Here is a 17,577-nt window from a genome sequence, read left to right on the forward strand (position 1 = left end):
TGTGTACACAGCTTTAGTCAGGTGCAAGATTGAACTTGTAATTTCCCAAAATTGAAAAACGTTTACAACCATTTCAAAATCAAATGTTAAAAAGTTTTACTGAACTGACCCCCTAGGCTCCTCAACATATTCTCATATTTTCTCTCAATATATTTTTTCGTGCTTTATATACATATGTTACTAATAATTACTACGGCTTATTATCTGGACATCTAAGTCACAAATTTTATTGGCTTAGTCCAGCTTAACGCAACATAAAAAAAAAAAAAATAATAATAATAATTACTTCGAACATTAGCGGTTATAAAAGAAAATTAGATGTGCTGCCATATAATTGATTTGAATAGTTATAAGAAGAGTTTGGCAAAAAATTAAGTAAATTACTTTAGTTTTATACAAATTTGTAAAATAGAAAAACAAATGCATTCACATTGCCTTATTGCATTTTTGGTGACAGCAATATTTTTGTTGAACCCAGATTGGAAAAATTGTTCTCATAAAACCTGCGCGCTCTAGTCTTAACTGATTTCATTCCTATTGCTTAACGATAGCAAACCGTAGGAGAAACAAATCGGTTTAGAGAACTATTATCGAGAATTCAAAAAAAAAACATATTCTCTAGTCATAGAACTTCTTTCGCACCAGGCTATTTGTACAAGCAAGTGATCATTTGGTTTGGCGAAAATTAATATCATAATAAATGCATCCAGCTTTCCTTTCCTAAATTTGTAACAAATAATTGTTTTTTTATATTCTTATATTTTGAAAAAGAAACGTAACAAATTTAATGCCTAACTTTATATACTTTTTAGATATTGGCTAAACAGAAATCTATGGATATAAAAGCCGAGAAAACAAAACAAAAAAAAAATTTTGTAGAAACATTTTATTACATTTAAAGTTAATTGTCACGACGTTCAGATTAAAAAGCAAACTTCTTCTCACATCTTCGTTTACATTACAAAACTAATTATTGAACTAAACATACGGATGAGGACTATATATGCAAAAACTAATTGAAATAAAATATTTTCCCTTTTATTTATTGAATTGTTTTTTTTTTTTTTTTTAGCTACTTACTTACATATCTTGCATTATTAGTGTAATTAAATTATTTGTTGGGAGATTGCCGCTATCATTAATCATTAATCGACTTGTAAACTGCTCGAAATTTAACTTAACATTAAATAATTACATGAATATTAAACCCATGATGTGCTGTATTTCCTAAAGTTATGACATTAAGTGGAAAAAGGGATTAGAAGTGAAACACGTAAACGATACAACTGCAATATACATCAAAACTTGTACATTTATGAAAAGAGAAAGATTATATGCTTTAGCACCTAAACTATTTTGCATGTATTGTGCCACTTTCGAGTATAAGCGTATACAATTATCAAGAATTTTGCATGTATTGTGGACGCCTATTACTTCACTGCTCCCATTACCATTATGGACTTAAATTCTTATATTTATTTCTTTATTCTTATTTTAATTGCGTATGCGTTGATATCCATTTATATATAATTTGGTGTATTTTTTTTTTTTTTTTTTTTCATTTCGAAAACTTTCTTTAATTTTCTATTAATTATTGTTTTGTTGTAATTAATTCTGTAAACACATAAAATCAAAATTTTACAATAATAATATCAACTCAGTCTAATTAGGAAATTGGTCATTACATACATAAGGTATATTTTGTTGTTGTTTAAGAATTCAAATTTAAAATCTTTCATAATTATAATTTTAATTATATTTATATTTGTTAATTTATTACATTTAAATTCATATTAATTTATGATGATGATATTAATTACATAAATAGTTTAAAAAGTATTGCGCCATTAATTGATTAAAATTTTTATCTAAAAAATCTTATTCAATTCTTACTCATAAGCACCGAAATGTGGCTTTAATCATTTCCCTCGTTCGATTCGTTCAATACTTTTAAGAAAATTACCAAAAATTAATCAGAAGAACTGATAAATTTTTTTTTGCTTTTAATTGATTACAGTCTTAACATATTTAATTGAAATAGTCTCAATTCTTTACAATATAATAAGTTACTTCATAGCAGCTGCTGGATTAAATCGAGTTGAGAATAATTTCAATTTTTTTTGTTTAAGAAATTTTGGCGATTTTTTGTTGCACAATTCGAAATACTTTTGACTAATTTCCTACACTTGTTTTCATTGACGGCATTGGAAATCTTTTTCATAAAATGCGGAAACTATTGCCATAAATTCTATAGCGAATTGTGCCAAGTTAAAAATGTTGATTTGTTAATAGACGCTATTTGGGGGCTTCGAGCAACTCTTTTGTAATTTACAAAATGATTTAAAAGAATACATTATTTTTCATTGCATTCGCGGACACTTTTTTCTCTAAATCGCTTGTAGGCTCCTGTTATACCTACATCCTATACAGTTGCTATTTTATCTGGAACGGTCAGAAATATGCGTTATAAAGATTATAAAATAGACGTGTTGTTGTTGTTGGGCATCTAACAGTAGTGTCTGGGTGTTTGCGTGCGGTTATTGGGATGCGAGCTTGTTCGCTGACTGGAACGTTTTATGTAAAAAAATTTTCAGTGATTTTTCCAAAAATTGGTAAAATGCAGATTAACGAAGCCATTGGGGTCAAAAGTGAGCTAACTGGGTTAGTGATAATGAGTTTGTTGTGAAAATTCAAATTTTGGCTTACGTGATTTGTGGACTTTTGAAAATAAAGTGGCTCGAAGTCTTTCTTAGTTGGCTTTTACAAATTGCAACTTGTTTTTCTATTATTAAATATTTATATTAGTTAATTAATAATCAATTTAGAGATAATATTAAATTTAAATGTTTCGAAGAAAATCCATTTTGCTAATGATTCTTTCTTTTTTGTGCCATACTAGTTCAGATATTTTGAAAACCATTTGGAGTAAGATTCATATTAGGAGGATAGCTAATGAGGACCCGATGATTCAAATATTCGGCCTAAGCAACTTTTTTATTCGAATTATTCTCTTTTTAGATTATTATTTTATTTTATATGTAATTTTATTTATTTATACATTTTTATTTTTTAGAATTTATTTAATTATGCAAATTTTTCATAATTATTTTCGTTTCTGGTTTTTTGAACGCATTCTTTTTGAAACTCTAATTGTTCAATACAATTTTTAGGTCGGGCACAACAAATTATACATCTTTCGGTATGAATGTTTTCGAAAATTTAATATAATATATTTGTTCAGAATTTTGACTTTACGTATAAAGCTATTATTTGTTTTTAGATTAGTTTTTTTTTTTTTGGATATAGTTAAAGTATACAAGTTAAAAGTTTCCTATGAAAGAGATTACTTTATGAATTTTTATGTTTAATTTGATAAATTTGCTTTATATAGAAATTGATTTTATATAGGAGAGCTGGTGTAGTTTAGAGTAAATCATCATTTAAAAAAAAAATGTAAGAAACGCCTTCTTTAAAGGAAGGGATTTCGAATGTTTCACAAACATTTTGATTAGTTTTGAATTTTTTTTTTTTTTTACTTTACCTTAGTGCAAATTAGTGGACTTTTCTGTGTTTAACCCCAATATCGATTTTTCTCTCCCTAAATCAAATGTGATTTACGATTTGAATGTTCAATGGCGGCTAGAAGCTCATGTTTTTGTCGTACATACATTCGACCCTTTTTCCAAGGATTTTGCAGCAACAATGGCTTGAAATCATCTCGCAAACAACGTTCACGCGCTCCGATCACAGCGACTAGGCAAAAATCGTTTAACATGTCATTGGTATAAATAGGACCGTTACTGCCCTTTAATGCAGCCGCCATATTCAATTGTTTAACAACTAAATTGATAACTTCACGTGCTGTTGTTTTGGCAGTAACATGTAGTTTAAGGCTGGTGCCGCTTGCCAAGCCGGTGTCATAAGCAGTATACACTTGAATAATGCCTGATGGATTAGTGTTCACGTTCGCTGTTTGTTCAGATGCCAAAGTAGGGCAACTGGCAGCTGTATATTCTTCACTGCTCGATTGGCGAGGGAGGCTTTTTGTTGATGCTGCCTTCGGACTTGACGATTCTCCTATGGTTATGAAAAAAATGTGCAAAAATGTAAAAATATCGGCCAAAAATTTAATTATTTTATTATTATTTCTTTCACATTAAAATTAATGAAATTCGAGAGTAAGAAAATTTCAATCATTTTATGCTGATTTATAAGATTCCGCTGATGTCAGTCAGTTGTTTTTGTTCTTGTTCCCTTTAATTGTATAAATTTCTCAAAAACCCGGTCACATTCAAATCAATTTAAAAAAAAAAAGGGGATTAAAGTTATTAACAAATTTATTTATTAATGATTAGATATTAAGAGATTTATATAATAAAAATATTTTTTAAAATAGAATTATTGTTAAGAATTAATTATATGTATGTAATTAATTAAATTATTTATTTACCAGTTATGGGTACAGCAGTTTTCATTTCGGTTTGTAACGCGGATAAAGTCGTTTTTAGATAGATACCGCCGTCTCTTAAACTCACACTTGAAGCCGATTTTAATTTTTCGCTTGCTTTGGCTTGTTTATTATCGCTTACATTATTAAAATTGCTCTTTAGGGAATGGCTTGAACCTTGCATGGAGACGGAATCTCTAGCTAAGTACGGCACTGAATTGGAAGAATGCACCGTAATAGAAGGTGTAATTGGTGTGGACATTGATATAATATTAGAACTCGTTCTTTTACGATGGAGTAGAGATTTATAGGTTTGCTTAGCAGCTTCCGATAGAGTGTCATCCGACCTTGACGGTGGCATATTGAACATATGGTCAAAATCACTATTACTAGCAGCCGAATAAAAACTGCGCGAAGTGTATTGGGAAGTGGCAGAATCGCCGCTATTTTTACGCAACGGCACGTCAGCAATTTTGAATTCATCGCCAATGTGTAACAAATTCGAAGAATTTATTTCCGTTTGAGATTCTTGAGTATTTCTTTGAGTATTTTCGAATTTTGAGGAAGACGAAGACGTTGTGCCATGTTTTGTATCCAAATTTTGTTCAGATTTGGAATGCTCAGGGCCGAAGTGTCTTTGATTTTCATCGTTCGTTAAAGTGCCGGGTCCTGGCCAACTACCTCTACCCGAACCCGATTTAATAAATTTTACATCTCTTAACGGCGGTTGCAAGAGCTGCGAATTGTCGCCATGAAAATCATCGGAGTGATGAGCGAATTCCAATATTTCTCTAATAATCGTTGAAGAAGAAGCGTTTTTATCGCGAGCAAAAGATATAACATCCATCAACCAACGTACAGTTTTCCAAACGGCATTTAAACTATTAGTTAACTCTTGTAATTTGGCCAGTCTCTCTTTAGCTGTTTGCAACTCACTGCTGGCGAATGCTTCTCGTTGTGATTGAGTAGCTAAAGCGGTATCTAATTCCAGTATACAGGAGAGACGAGCATATTTTTGTATAATACCGGGTTGATAGGTGAGCAAGTGTATCATTTCAAATGCTTGGACGCTAAGGCTAGCTAAATCGTCTCTTTGTAACAACAATTCCGATTGACCGGGCACAGCACAAGTCAGCTCTACTGCCGGACATATGATAAGAAAACTGATATCGTTACTATGCTCTATGACTTCGACATCATAAAGACGGTGGGTGCTAGCCTCTTCGGGTTTGATATTCATGTAACTGAATAATTTGTGTAGGGCAGATGATAAATCGTACAAAAATAATCGCTGTATTTCGGTGGACTCTTCGGGATTTGTGTTAAAATCTAAAGAGATTCTTAAGGGACTAGTTCTGCCACGACCGTTATTAAATTCGCCGTCGCTATACGAGCGTTTCAAAACCAACCATTCTTCGGCTGTTATGTGACTATTTTCACGTACCCTGCAATGTGGTAAGACGTTCGGTGTTTTAACTGGTACCACAACCTGTATTTGATCCATGGAGCATTGCAATTTCAGGTAACCCAAATACAGGCCCGGATTTAAACGCTGTAAAGCCGCTTGGTGATACTGAATCTCATCGTTTATGGACGATATTATAATTTCATTAATATTGTATTCCTCATGCAAAGCAATCAGTTTCTTTTGTAGCTTATTGATTGGCAGCCAACGTGAGTTCAATATTGAAACAGCTTTTTGGCTTTTAACAGATTGAATACAACTAAGAACTACAGTACCTTGAGAATCTCGTAAGGGCTTATAGTATAATTGACCGAGATCGTTGAAACTTAAAACGGACTGCATTTGACAAACGGCCGACAATAGCTTTGTACGAAAATGATTGGCCGAAGTTAAATTTCGCTCCATGTCGGTACGCAATGACTTGACATCATCCCAGGAGCAGGCCACCTACGCGGAGAATAACGAAAATGATTATTTAAAAATATTTAAGTAGATAGACAGTAACTAACCTTCATCAACCAGTGATAATCGTTGTGCAAAGAACTAGGATATGATTCATCAATTTCGATAACTGGCAAAGAGTCTTCGCTGGTGACCAACACTTTATCTTCATAGTAGACTATGCTGGCCAAGTGAATGCCTCTGTGTTTGTGTGCATGTAGATTGAAAAAAAAAAAAACCATTAAAATTCCTCCATATGCAGTTTATAACGATTTTTTTACCTCCGTAAGTGCTTTTGAAATTTAGAAGCTACCGAAAATAATTGCTTAATGGTCGTTTTCTTTTTAGGATTTTTTCTTTGATTAGATTGATTGGTGTCCAGCGTTAACTCTGAAACATCCGCGGGACGTGCCAGACGTACGGCGGTAAATAAATTATCTAAAATAAGTTGACGACCTAAATAACGATCTTCGCGATTATTTAAATCACGCCAACCTATATAGAAAAAAACAAGTAAATAAATTGATAATCATTTCTCTTCAGGTACTAAATACATCACTTACTTGAAGGTATTACGCTGGCTGGCACAGATGTTTTATAATCACCCCAACCTTTGACATTACCGCAGGCAGCACGTAGAAAATAACGTCGTCCCTGTGTTAAGCCATTTATTTGATATTGTGTCCCCATTGTACCATGAAAACTGCACCAATCCATTAGTTCACGTTCGCCCACCACATTACTGAAATCAGCTCGTGTCGACCATTGCACTATATAATATTTATATGAACATAAGAAAAATAACAAAAATAATGATTCGCTTTTACGTAATAACATTTTAACCATGCAATATAATTTTCAGGAGCGAAGGAGTAAAACCTTACATGATGATTATCCTGGCAAATTAAATTTACTTGATAGACACAAACATGAAGTATAAGAGATCAGAGGTAGGCAAGGAAATTAACTGAAGTAATTTATGTCATACGCTATCTGTGTGCATATGAAGATAGTTCGAAAATTGTGGTCATGTTCGGATATGGAATAAAGTGAAAAAGTTCAACAGCACTTTTATAAGAAGTTGTTAATAGAGGAAATCGCGACTGACTTTGTATTTCAGACATAACATGCGAAAGCGAACTTTATTTTACTTTACTTTCCCAACAAGGAAGAAATTTTGTAAAAATTTTCTGCTCCCCATTTGTATCGTAAGCAACTAATATACGTAATAATATAATTGAAAGTGAGTGAGATAACTTGAAGAGGGATGGGGGTGAAGCCATATGATAATCATTTACTTTATCGGAACGACGATAATTGCTTTAACTCAATGACTTCTTTATATTGCGGCCACAATGGCCGCTTTAACTATGATTTCCTAATTGGTACGCGAATGCAATATGTATTCCATTTGCGTTTTTTCGGTTGAAAATATTATGAGGCTTTGCACGTGTAATGAGGTGGAATAAGTTCATTTGTGAAATAAGTCTCTTAATTACACGCTGTATCAATTTTAGACGAGAGAAGAAGGGAGAGATGATAAGAATTCGTTTTAACCGGCATTGCAACTCATATCATAAAAATCAATACAATTATAGGTAAAGGGAAAACTAGCACTACTCACTCGCGAACTTGCCATAATTTATTTACTGACATTTTTTTCCTGTGTACCTTATCCTTCTTCTTCTTTTAGTTCCTTATCACACTTCTTCGTTGTCATTAGGCGTTTTCTTAATTTTCCTGTGGTCCTGAGTAAAAGACAATACAAAAGCGCAATGTCGAACTGTCTAAACCAAAACTTTTTCGTTGTTTGTGAAAATTGAAGAGTTTCGAAAATCATAGTTAATCTACACGAAAACAATAAACAGGTATCGTGTTCATATTGCTAGCGGAATTTAAAGACTATCGATGAAAAGTAAGGCATTTATATTCGGGACTGATTCGATTTCCTACTTACAATCTTTACCTTCAAAAAACTAAAGAGAGCAACTAAATTTCCAGGCTTTTGAGCACTCGGTGGTCGCACCACAATTTTTATTGCGTATATATTGGAGGTTTATGAGTAGTGAGGAAAAAAAGCGATATAAGAGTTATATTCTCAGTTAATGTTATGCTGGAAGTGTTTCTTTCGACCGATTTATTCCGTGCAAGAACTTTTAATATTTTGCAAACTTGAAGCTGATATCAAAACAATATTTACCGCAGGCATTACATAGACGGACAGGTTTAAATTCGTTCAGAATTTGATACCGACCAGCATTTAGGGTCTCTGGATCGTTTGCACCCTATAGCAGCAAACAAATAATAAAATGCATACGCCACCATGCTTCGTCCGCTACAAACGTATCTATTAACAGGAGACTAAAGGTATATCTAGTTTGTCGGCTCGTAACATTCAGAAGCATGAAGTGCTTACATTCTTGGCCAGCGTTAAATTGTGAATCGAGTTAGATGTGCTCGTCCGTTCGGCTATGTAACGCTCTATGGTAAATGTTATTCTACTCGCAAAAATGGGGATACCGACTCCAAATTTGAGAATTTTAGTGCGCAAACATCCAAGTAGTAGTATATCGGCATAATAAATTGTTTTAAAAATCGAGATTGCATGAGTTGGGGTTATGAGCCCCGCTTCCTAAGTAATCCTTTGTACGAAAAATATGCTTCCATATAGGAAAACAGTCTGAATTTTGATGTTTCACAATAAGAACTGGTCCATAATTGGAATTTGATATAAAAATCAATTGAGGCCAGTTTAGCCCATGTAGATCTATTTTTCAGTCAGAGTCAGTTTTCCATAAGAGTACTCATGAACAGTCAATGAAGGAAATATCGCTTTTTGATGTGTGTATGAAATGCCAACGAAACATGACAGGAACAGGACTGTCTTATCTTTCGAAATTGTAAGCTATTTTCAAAAACGTATGTTGTCTTTAATTTAATTAATTAATTAGGATTAAAGTTTTAAAACATTAGCATCTAAGACTAACGGTTTTGTTGAAAATTCTACCGCACTTGAGATTTGAACGCACAACCATTGAGTTGGTTAATTAGTTAGAGACATTTTCCCTACTCCGTCACTCAGGCGGGAATATATTGCTTTATATTTCATTCACTATTAAATTTTTTGTTCTTCTTGAGTAGATAGATATTTGTGGAGTACGGAATTTTTTAGATTTTTTATATTACTTACCTTTGAATTTAGTAGCGATTGCTCCGTCAAATGGTTCTAGTATTTGCACTTGAACCGAATTATCACCAGTAACATCAACAGTCAGTGAAGCCGGAGCGTCTGGAGGACGAGCTTGATCCCAACCCAAAAGTAAGCGACGCAAACCTTTAATACGTCGTTCCCAAATTCCAATTTGTTTTTCAATCTCGTTGCCAGTGCAGCCGGAAACCGAGGAACCCGTATTGCCTGAAATCGTAGAGGAAAAGGAATGTAAAACATACCGTTGGCCGTTGGGTATATAAATACAAGCAATGGCGACCATACAAATGTTGCTTGATTTCAAATACATGTCGTTTAAAGCTACAGCTTGATTGGCGTGGAAGTATGTTATGGTATTCGGTTGGTAAATATAAGAAACAACAACAACAACAACACTCAGCCAATATCATGTGATGCCAATGTGCACGTACACATCATCATGTCGATGCACACGTACGTACACCGTTTGTGTAATAAGTTCAGCTAAAGAAACTAGAACAGTCAAGCAATCATTCACTCAGTCTGTCAGTTGGTTGGTTGCTTGGTTACTATTTTCAATGAAAGTGAAAACAACAGTTTACATAGATTTATAAAAACAAGTAACATAAGATGATACATTTTCTTGTATATACATCTACATATATATACATACATATACATATATGCATAGCCAGGGGAGGAAGGGAAATAAAACCCACGCAATCATCAAACGAAGAAATATTTACTCCCCAAATGTCGAAAGTAGTTGAATCAAAGACAATATACAGAATTGCTAAACATTACTCCGATATTATGTGTGGTAAGCGGATAGATAACGGGCTGCAATTCGTTTTGTCTGTTTGAATAACAATGATTAGAAGGCGAAGAACAAATGCTTGCATTTGTGGAGTATGCTGCATTAATAGAATAGTTTGATGACTTCTGCTAAGCATTGCTATTACGCGTTATGCAAGTACGTTCGGTCGTTAATACAAGGTGACCATTCCATAGACTTTGTATTCATCGCATTAACGTAATATGATTACCGCAATTTTACTTAGTAATTCAAGATAATTTTATTCAGTTTAATTGGAATTTCAAGTTTCTTCTCATTTTGTTCTTTGAAACATGCAGTTGAAACATACAATGGATTTACGCAATGTGTACTTACCGATTATGATGCTTGATATTGAGGGACGTGATGAATATGTAGGCTGACATGTACCCTCTAAACCGCTTAGCTCATGTACACGTGATTCTGCATCTTTAAGTAAAGCATTTAGTTTCGTGCCTATATTATCAACAGCAACTGCAAGAGAATATTGTGACATTTGTGAATTTTGTTTATTGCTTGCAGTCATACGCAACTAATTGCATATAAAGAAATTATTAAATTATTAATTAAAATATAATAACAAAGAAAACGAAAGCATTCGCTATTGTGAGGGTAACATTACATAAACAAAAAAAAAAAAATAAATAAAAAAAAAATAAAAAAACTCTTCCTAACCTTACGGTTACAGAAAGCATTATTAATCCAAAACCACTTATGTATAATTTCGTGCGCAAGCATAACCAACGTCATTAAATATTTTGTGGTTTCTAATGAATTTATTTGTAATATTTAATGTTTTGACACTTTTCAGCGAGCTCTGCGGATACCGAAAGAAATATAAGATAATTTAAGTTTCACTGTGTTATTAGTTGTAGGTTTTCGAAAAATCTTGGGCTTCTTGATCGAAATATTGCAAATTTTAGGATTTGAAAGAAGACTACAAAAGGCTCCGCAGACACCGAAATGCATTATGATCTTCTAAGCTAGGCGATGTATTCAATTTTTGATGCTTCGATCATTTATTTTCGATTCCTGTCTTCTTTTAACAATACCAAGAATTTCTCACTAAAAAAATGTCCGTCATATTGGGTCAAAAAAGTATGTGACACGAGTTTCTTTTAAAGTTTTTCCTGAGGAACAGAGGCAAATATTAGGATGACAATGGTAGCAGAGATATGCTACACTTCGGCTGCATCACAAATTTGTTCCACATCTGATGTTACTTTAAATAATTAAAAGCATCTCCCGTTGTTAGCACGAGTGGAAAATCTCTCTGTCGATAAAATGCGATTAATATTAGTTTAGCAGTAGTAGCAGTTGTCATTCGCACGATGGCTGTTTTAACATTCCTCAAGTTTTCCGAGTGTCTGATGAGTCGTTAAAATTATATAACAAATAAGAAAATTAAATTCGTTTACCCCAAAAAAAGACAAAGGAAGTCGAAGAACAAAATTCTTATACTCTGTTATATGGAGCGCAGTCGATTTCTTCTACTTTCAAAATAAAAGTTTTTGTCGTGTAGGCATATGGACGTTGTAGGTGTTTACTTCGAAAACTTTAAATCATTTCCAAATTCTTTTGCAAGTTTGTAGGCGATGTCTTCATTTTCGCTAAAAGGAAAATGTTTAACGCAAAGTTGAGCAAACAGACAGATGGACTGACGAACAGGCGAACATGTTTAGGTGCATTCAAAATTTGAAACCCCTCATCCCTCGGTGAAGGGTATAATAAATTGCCTCTTATTTTTAGCATCTTTTCTGTCCACCTTATCTCAACAATTTTAGGCTGATAGTGACAGATTTAGGCTGCCACTCGCAGGTCATGTTCTCTGAATATCTAAAGAGCTGTCATTATGTCGACAAGATTTTGCTATTTCCTAAGAACTATTAAGCGTAATCTCTTCAACAATAGCCTTTCCGTGGTAGAGATTATTTTGCGCAATAGTCTTCTGAGTTATGGCCCGAACGATCAAAGAAATCAAAGAGGTCAATACGATTTCGGAGAAAGCCTACTAAAAATTTCTTGCATAAAATTTCATCATAACTAGATCGATATTACTTTAAAGCATATCTGCTGAAAATAGAAAATGTAAAGCATAATAACGAACGGGTTCTAAAGTAATGTAATGAAAAAATGAAGCTCTCAGCCCATTAAAGTAAGATAAGAAAATTGAAGGTAAACACTGAGTTCTCAGCTATTATTACTTACATTGTGAGCCTTCTAGAGCACCGTGCTGTAGTAACATTTTGGTCATGGACCGATTGTTGCTAAGTACAGCAACATCTAAAGCTGAGAGACCATCTGTGTTGATGCTAAATATTGAAAGAAAATTAAATAATTATGCAAACAGTGTAAAAAATCCAAATTCGCATAAGCAATTTGTACCTATTGACGTCTATATCTGTAGATTCTAGAATGGTGCGAGCTTTATCTAAATGACCATGTTCGACGGCCGAAAATAAAGCTGCAACGAGAAAGTGAATAAGAAGGAAAAATGCATTTAAAATATATATAGAATTAAAAGGGACGGTATGATATAAAATTTTGAGTTCTCTTTTTTTTTTTTTTTTTTGAAAAGTTGCCAAAAAATTCTTTTTGAATGAAAGGAAAAATATCGTTGAGAATTGTTGTTATTGTTGTTGTTGTTATTGTTATTTACAGAAGATAAATTAATGAGATTTTATTTTTATTATTTTGCTTATGGTTATGCATTGTTTTATTACCGTGCAGATGCAGATTACACTGCGTTAACTTATCCAGTTGGGCTTGAGCCAATTTGAGCTGTTTTTTCGACATTTTCGTTCGATGCGGTGTACTGCCACCTTTATTGCGAGCATTGGCTGGTTGCCGATAAATGGTTAAATTTTGTATATTTCCAGCATTAGTTTTCTCATTGTTCGCATAAGAGTTGCTCTGATTGTACTCAAGATTGCTGCTTTGGTGGGCGTCATGCAATTTGACATTTTTGGCATTATTACCGTTTGCATGACGTGTTATGCTTAAACTATTATTAATTTTATTAGTGGTAGCCGTAATTGTATTCGATATGGTAGTGCTATTCGCTGTAGTCATCATATTTGTACTGTTATTGCTATCAAAGCTTGCAGATTCTGCTGATGATGATAATGATGATGACGATTGTGTCGATGTGGTTTTTTTAGTTGTTGAAGACGATATTGATTCTAAACTATGTTGGTAGGGTTGATGATAGTAGGTCTCTTGCTCTTGCCCTTTTAATTGATTATAATAATGATGATGATGATGATGATGATGATGACGTTGACAATGATGATATTGATGATAATGATGATGATGAGGTTGTTGCTGTTGCGGGTGTTGTGGTTGTGACAAGAGATATTCCATTTCTTTGAAATCTTGACTTATGTAAGAGATAACATTACGGATACCAGCTACCGATACCACATTTTGTGTTATATGCTCAGAACAACGCAATGCGCCGCTACCATTACAAGTCACTTTTGAGTTGAGTTTTTCACGTTTATTGTGATTGCACAATTCTATTAAGGATGACGATTCAATGTCATTCAATTGCAAATAGCCATTGTTACCGTTTCCGTTTAAACTATTCCAACTATTACTATAATCATCGTAATCGGATTGAGTTGTACTTGCGCTAGTTGACGACACGCAATGCTGATAATGTTGATGACGAATAGTATCGTAATACGATGAAGTGGAGGAGCGTGATGTTAAAGTTGCGGGCGCATTATTATTTGTTTTTCTTAAAATTACGCAAACATCATCTTCATTGTCGTCGGCGGTATTGCGCTTTTTATTCTTCTTGTTCTGATGATTTCTATTATTGCACTGATAGCAACTATCATTATATGATAAGCGATCTGATTGCAAATTTGGAATATATTTAACCGTATCTATATTAGACGGTACGATATTATCTTGAATTAAGAAAAAAAAACAAAAAAAAGAAACGAAAACAAAAACAAAAATCAAACTCAAGAGATGATAATAGTAATAATAGAAACAAGTAAGAAAATTATGTTCGGTCGTAAGCGAATCTTTTCTACCTATCACCGTTAAGCTGAAAAGAGTAAAAAAAAAAACTGAATTTTCATATGGAGTGGATAAGGAAATGAAAGTTTTTGTCGTATAGGCGTGTGGGCGTTTTGAAAAGTTTAGGACACTTCCAAATTGCTTTGTAGGCGATATCTTCACCACAAATGATATACACATTTGCGGCAGACGAACAGACGGACATGCTTAGATACATCTCGAATTTAAATATGCCCAAGTATTTATATATTTTAAAAGGTTTTTAAGGGCAATGAGAAGAAAAATTAAATTTTCATACACTATATATTGGGCAGGCATGGTCAATTCTGCTCGTATCTGTACAGGTATTATGGCATAGCCCATAGAGTATGCGTTGAAATTTTTCTACACTTATCTGCTGTAGTTTATTAGTGTAATAAGCGAAAAACCTAATTTCTTCCACTTTTTGGAAAACAAAGGTGTTCTCTGTTTACGTGGTACTGTGAGCGAGTGCTTCGACCGATTTAATTCATTTTCAATAGAGTAAATAAAGAAAATAATAAGAATATAGATTAAATTAAGAAGATTAAGTATATATTGGGTCGGGAAGAAACAATTTTAGGAAACTGTATCGTGGGCTAGGAAATATTTCCTGTTGCAAGGAAAAAAAGCCAAGAGGAATAAGAAAAAAGAGCATCCTCTGGATGCTACAACAACTTTCTTTTGCCAACTTAAGATATGGTATGAACTTAGACCATTGGTTGAAAAAATATCGGAATTTTTTTTTGTTCTATTCCTAGGAAAGATTCAAATTTATATAAAAGGGGGAAATGAAATGTCAAAAATTTCTTTACTGTCATAGTAATTCTTTCCATCCCACTTTGAAAAAGAAAAAAAAAAAAACGAAATTTTTCTCCTACCAATCCAATATTCATTAAAATTCTCAATAAGATACATATAATGAAATAAAAATTTTTGCAGATTTATCCGAACATTTATTGGAAAATTATATTTATGGGGCTATCCTCCAAAATAGTATATTTATTTTTTGATATGATATTTGGATTTAGGTAACGAGATGTTAGAGTTAATTTTCATAAATTAGGTAAGCAAGCTAGAAATTAAACAAAATGGTAAATAATTCTAAATAAATCTAAATTTCACTTGTTTACATCGTACCCTTCCGAGTTAGAGATATTATTTATGTAACAGTAATTTTTTGACTTTTAAAAATCTTTCTGAAATATATATTTTTTTTTTTCTGTTAGTTTTCTCCATTTGCAATATTTAACTTGGAATAGTAAAAAGTAAGTAATATATGTATATATATATATATGCGTATGCATATTAGGTGGTTGCATATATTTTGATAATTTTTTTACTTGAAAATGGGAAAATTTGATTCAATATACATTAATTAATACATTTTCCATCATTTTCCCTTCCTTCGCTGTCGAAAATGCAAATTCCATTTCTATTTTCTATGACATGTTAGAAAAAGCAAAATTCTAATAATTTTTAGGATTTTTTTTTTTTCTTTTTACCGACTTCAAAATTCATGTTATTTGTGAAAACTTTATGCATATTTACCCATTTACCCATAGATTTGATATGTTAAGCTGACAATAGACTATAATATGTATATATATAGGCGTATGAATTGATTTCATAAAATCAGCATAAGAATTCCAACTTCTTGAAGGCTCAATAAACCTTTTCATTAAAAAAGGATAAGTAATTGTTTATGAATTTAATATCACTACAATTTAACGACCGGGTTGGAAATATAAGTTTAGGTGCCTCGACTCTCGTATAGCTAGTAAAATGTCATCTGCTTGTTGCTATCTGAAGGTTATCCATTTACTTCCTTCCTTCCCTATTATTATTATTATTATTATTATTACTATAAACTCCGTAATTCCATTTCAAGGTGTAAACAAGAGAGAAGACTACATGCATTTTTACTGTAGAGAAGTTTTACTAAGTAATTTTAGACTATCACCATCGTAATCGTTTTGAAAAATAATTTGTGGATTTGAACAATGAGTATTGCCTGCACAAAAGGCTTTAGCAATTTCTTCATCAGACTGCTATAAATAATGCCCAGTAGCCGCGACACCTATGGAAGGCTATGTTGTGGCTTTCGCATTGCCCGCCGCCCTCATTCAATAAGCCCTATTTGTATTTTGAGATGAAAATTAAAAAAAATAATTTTTCTTTAACACTAAAACTGCCGAAGTTTTGCATATATCTATTTATAGTAAAAGGAATCATTTTGCTGCCCTTTCTCCGTGAAATTACAGAAATGGAGATAAGAAAATGAAATTTGGCATAAACATTCTTTCCATCGATGAAAAGTGATTGTAAGGCGTCCATATGCAAGCCCACAATGTAAATGAACCTCAAAAAAATACTGAAAATGTTCGCCAAAAGCATCGATCTGATCGATCCACCACTGACAATGAAATTTCAATTCCAATTTGTTTTTAGTACTTTTTTAATTGGACGAAGGACTTGTTAATGTGCGGTAAAGTAAATTGGAAATAAATCATAATCAAAACTTTGTAGTTAATTTTGGACATGTTAGTAAAGCAATTGGACCCTTGAATACGATCTTAGAGAATATATCGGTCACAGATTTCTGGAAATACCTTCACGTAATCAAAAGTAGCAGATGAGAGAATTTCTTCTAAATTATGGGCGTGCATATGGGCAAATCGCAATCGTAATCGATTAAGGAATGCTTGCCCAATATTGCAGCTCCTTACCTTCACTGTTACGATTGCAGCAATTTCGCAAAAAATAGGGATCACAATGATCCCTTTTAGTAAAAATACATATAACATCATCTTGAAAACGGGAACAGATAGAAAAAATTTCTTGTTGATAAGTGATTGTTTTTTTCGTGTAAGTAAAAGTAGCCCAAGTATTTTTGGAACTTTATTTGCGGTATAACTATTTTTGGGAACATTACAATGGCATACTCGGCAACTTTAGTGTAAATGGTTACATTCCATCTTTATGATTTTAATTGTCGAAAGTTTCCAACAATTAAAGTATAATAATAAAATTGAATATGAGACTTTAAGCTCTTCTCCCAGCAATATATACATGAGACATGTATAAGGATTTTTTAATAATTATCGATTAACGTGCGTTCTTTGAAATGAACGCCATCTTGGAGGGAGTAA

General features: G+C 32.8%; 1 protein-coding gene across 2 annotated transcripts in view; it reads right to left on the reverse strand.

Annotated features, from left to right (window-relative positions):
- Positions 1-2,327: 2,327 nt before the first annotated feature.
- LOC119642045 overlaps positions 2,328-17,577 on the reverse strand; it is a 30,100-nt gene continuing 14,850 nt past the window's right edge. The window contains exons 2-11 of one of the 2 annotated variants that reach the window (XM_038041007.1): positions 13,099-14,292; positions 12,761-12,839; positions 12,584-12,687; positions 10,712-10,849; positions 9,544-9,768; positions 6,917-7,123; positions 6,635-6,848; positions 6,422-6,554; positions 4,451-6,359; positions 2,328-4,077 (exon numbers count right to left, since the gene is read on the reverse strand). In XM_038041007.1, coding sequence (XP_037896935.1) covers positions 3,599-4,077; positions 4,451-6,359; positions 6,422-6,554; positions 6,635-6,848; positions 6,917-7,123; positions 9,544-9,768; positions 10,712-10,849; positions 12,584-12,687; positions 12,761-12,839; positions 13,099-14,292 — 4,682 coding nt within the window. In that variant the 3' untranslated portion in view covers positions 2,328-3,598. The remainder of the gene's footprint in view (positions 4,078-4,450; positions 6,360-6,421; positions 6,555-6,634; positions 6,849-6,916; positions 7,124-9,543; positions 9,769-10,711; positions 10,850-12,583; positions 12,688-12,760; positions 12,840-13,098; positions 14,293-17,577) is intronic. The other variant, XM_038041008.1, reaches the window with a different exon arrangement.

This window comes from Glossina fuscipes, unplaced genomic scaffold (assembly GCF_014805625.2).
Source record: "Glossina fuscipes isolate IAEA_lab_2018 unplaced genomic scaffold, Yale_Gfus_2 204, whole genome shotgun sequence".
NCBI lineage: Eukaryota > Metazoa > Arthropoda > Insecta > Diptera > Glossinidae > Glossina > Glossina fuscipes.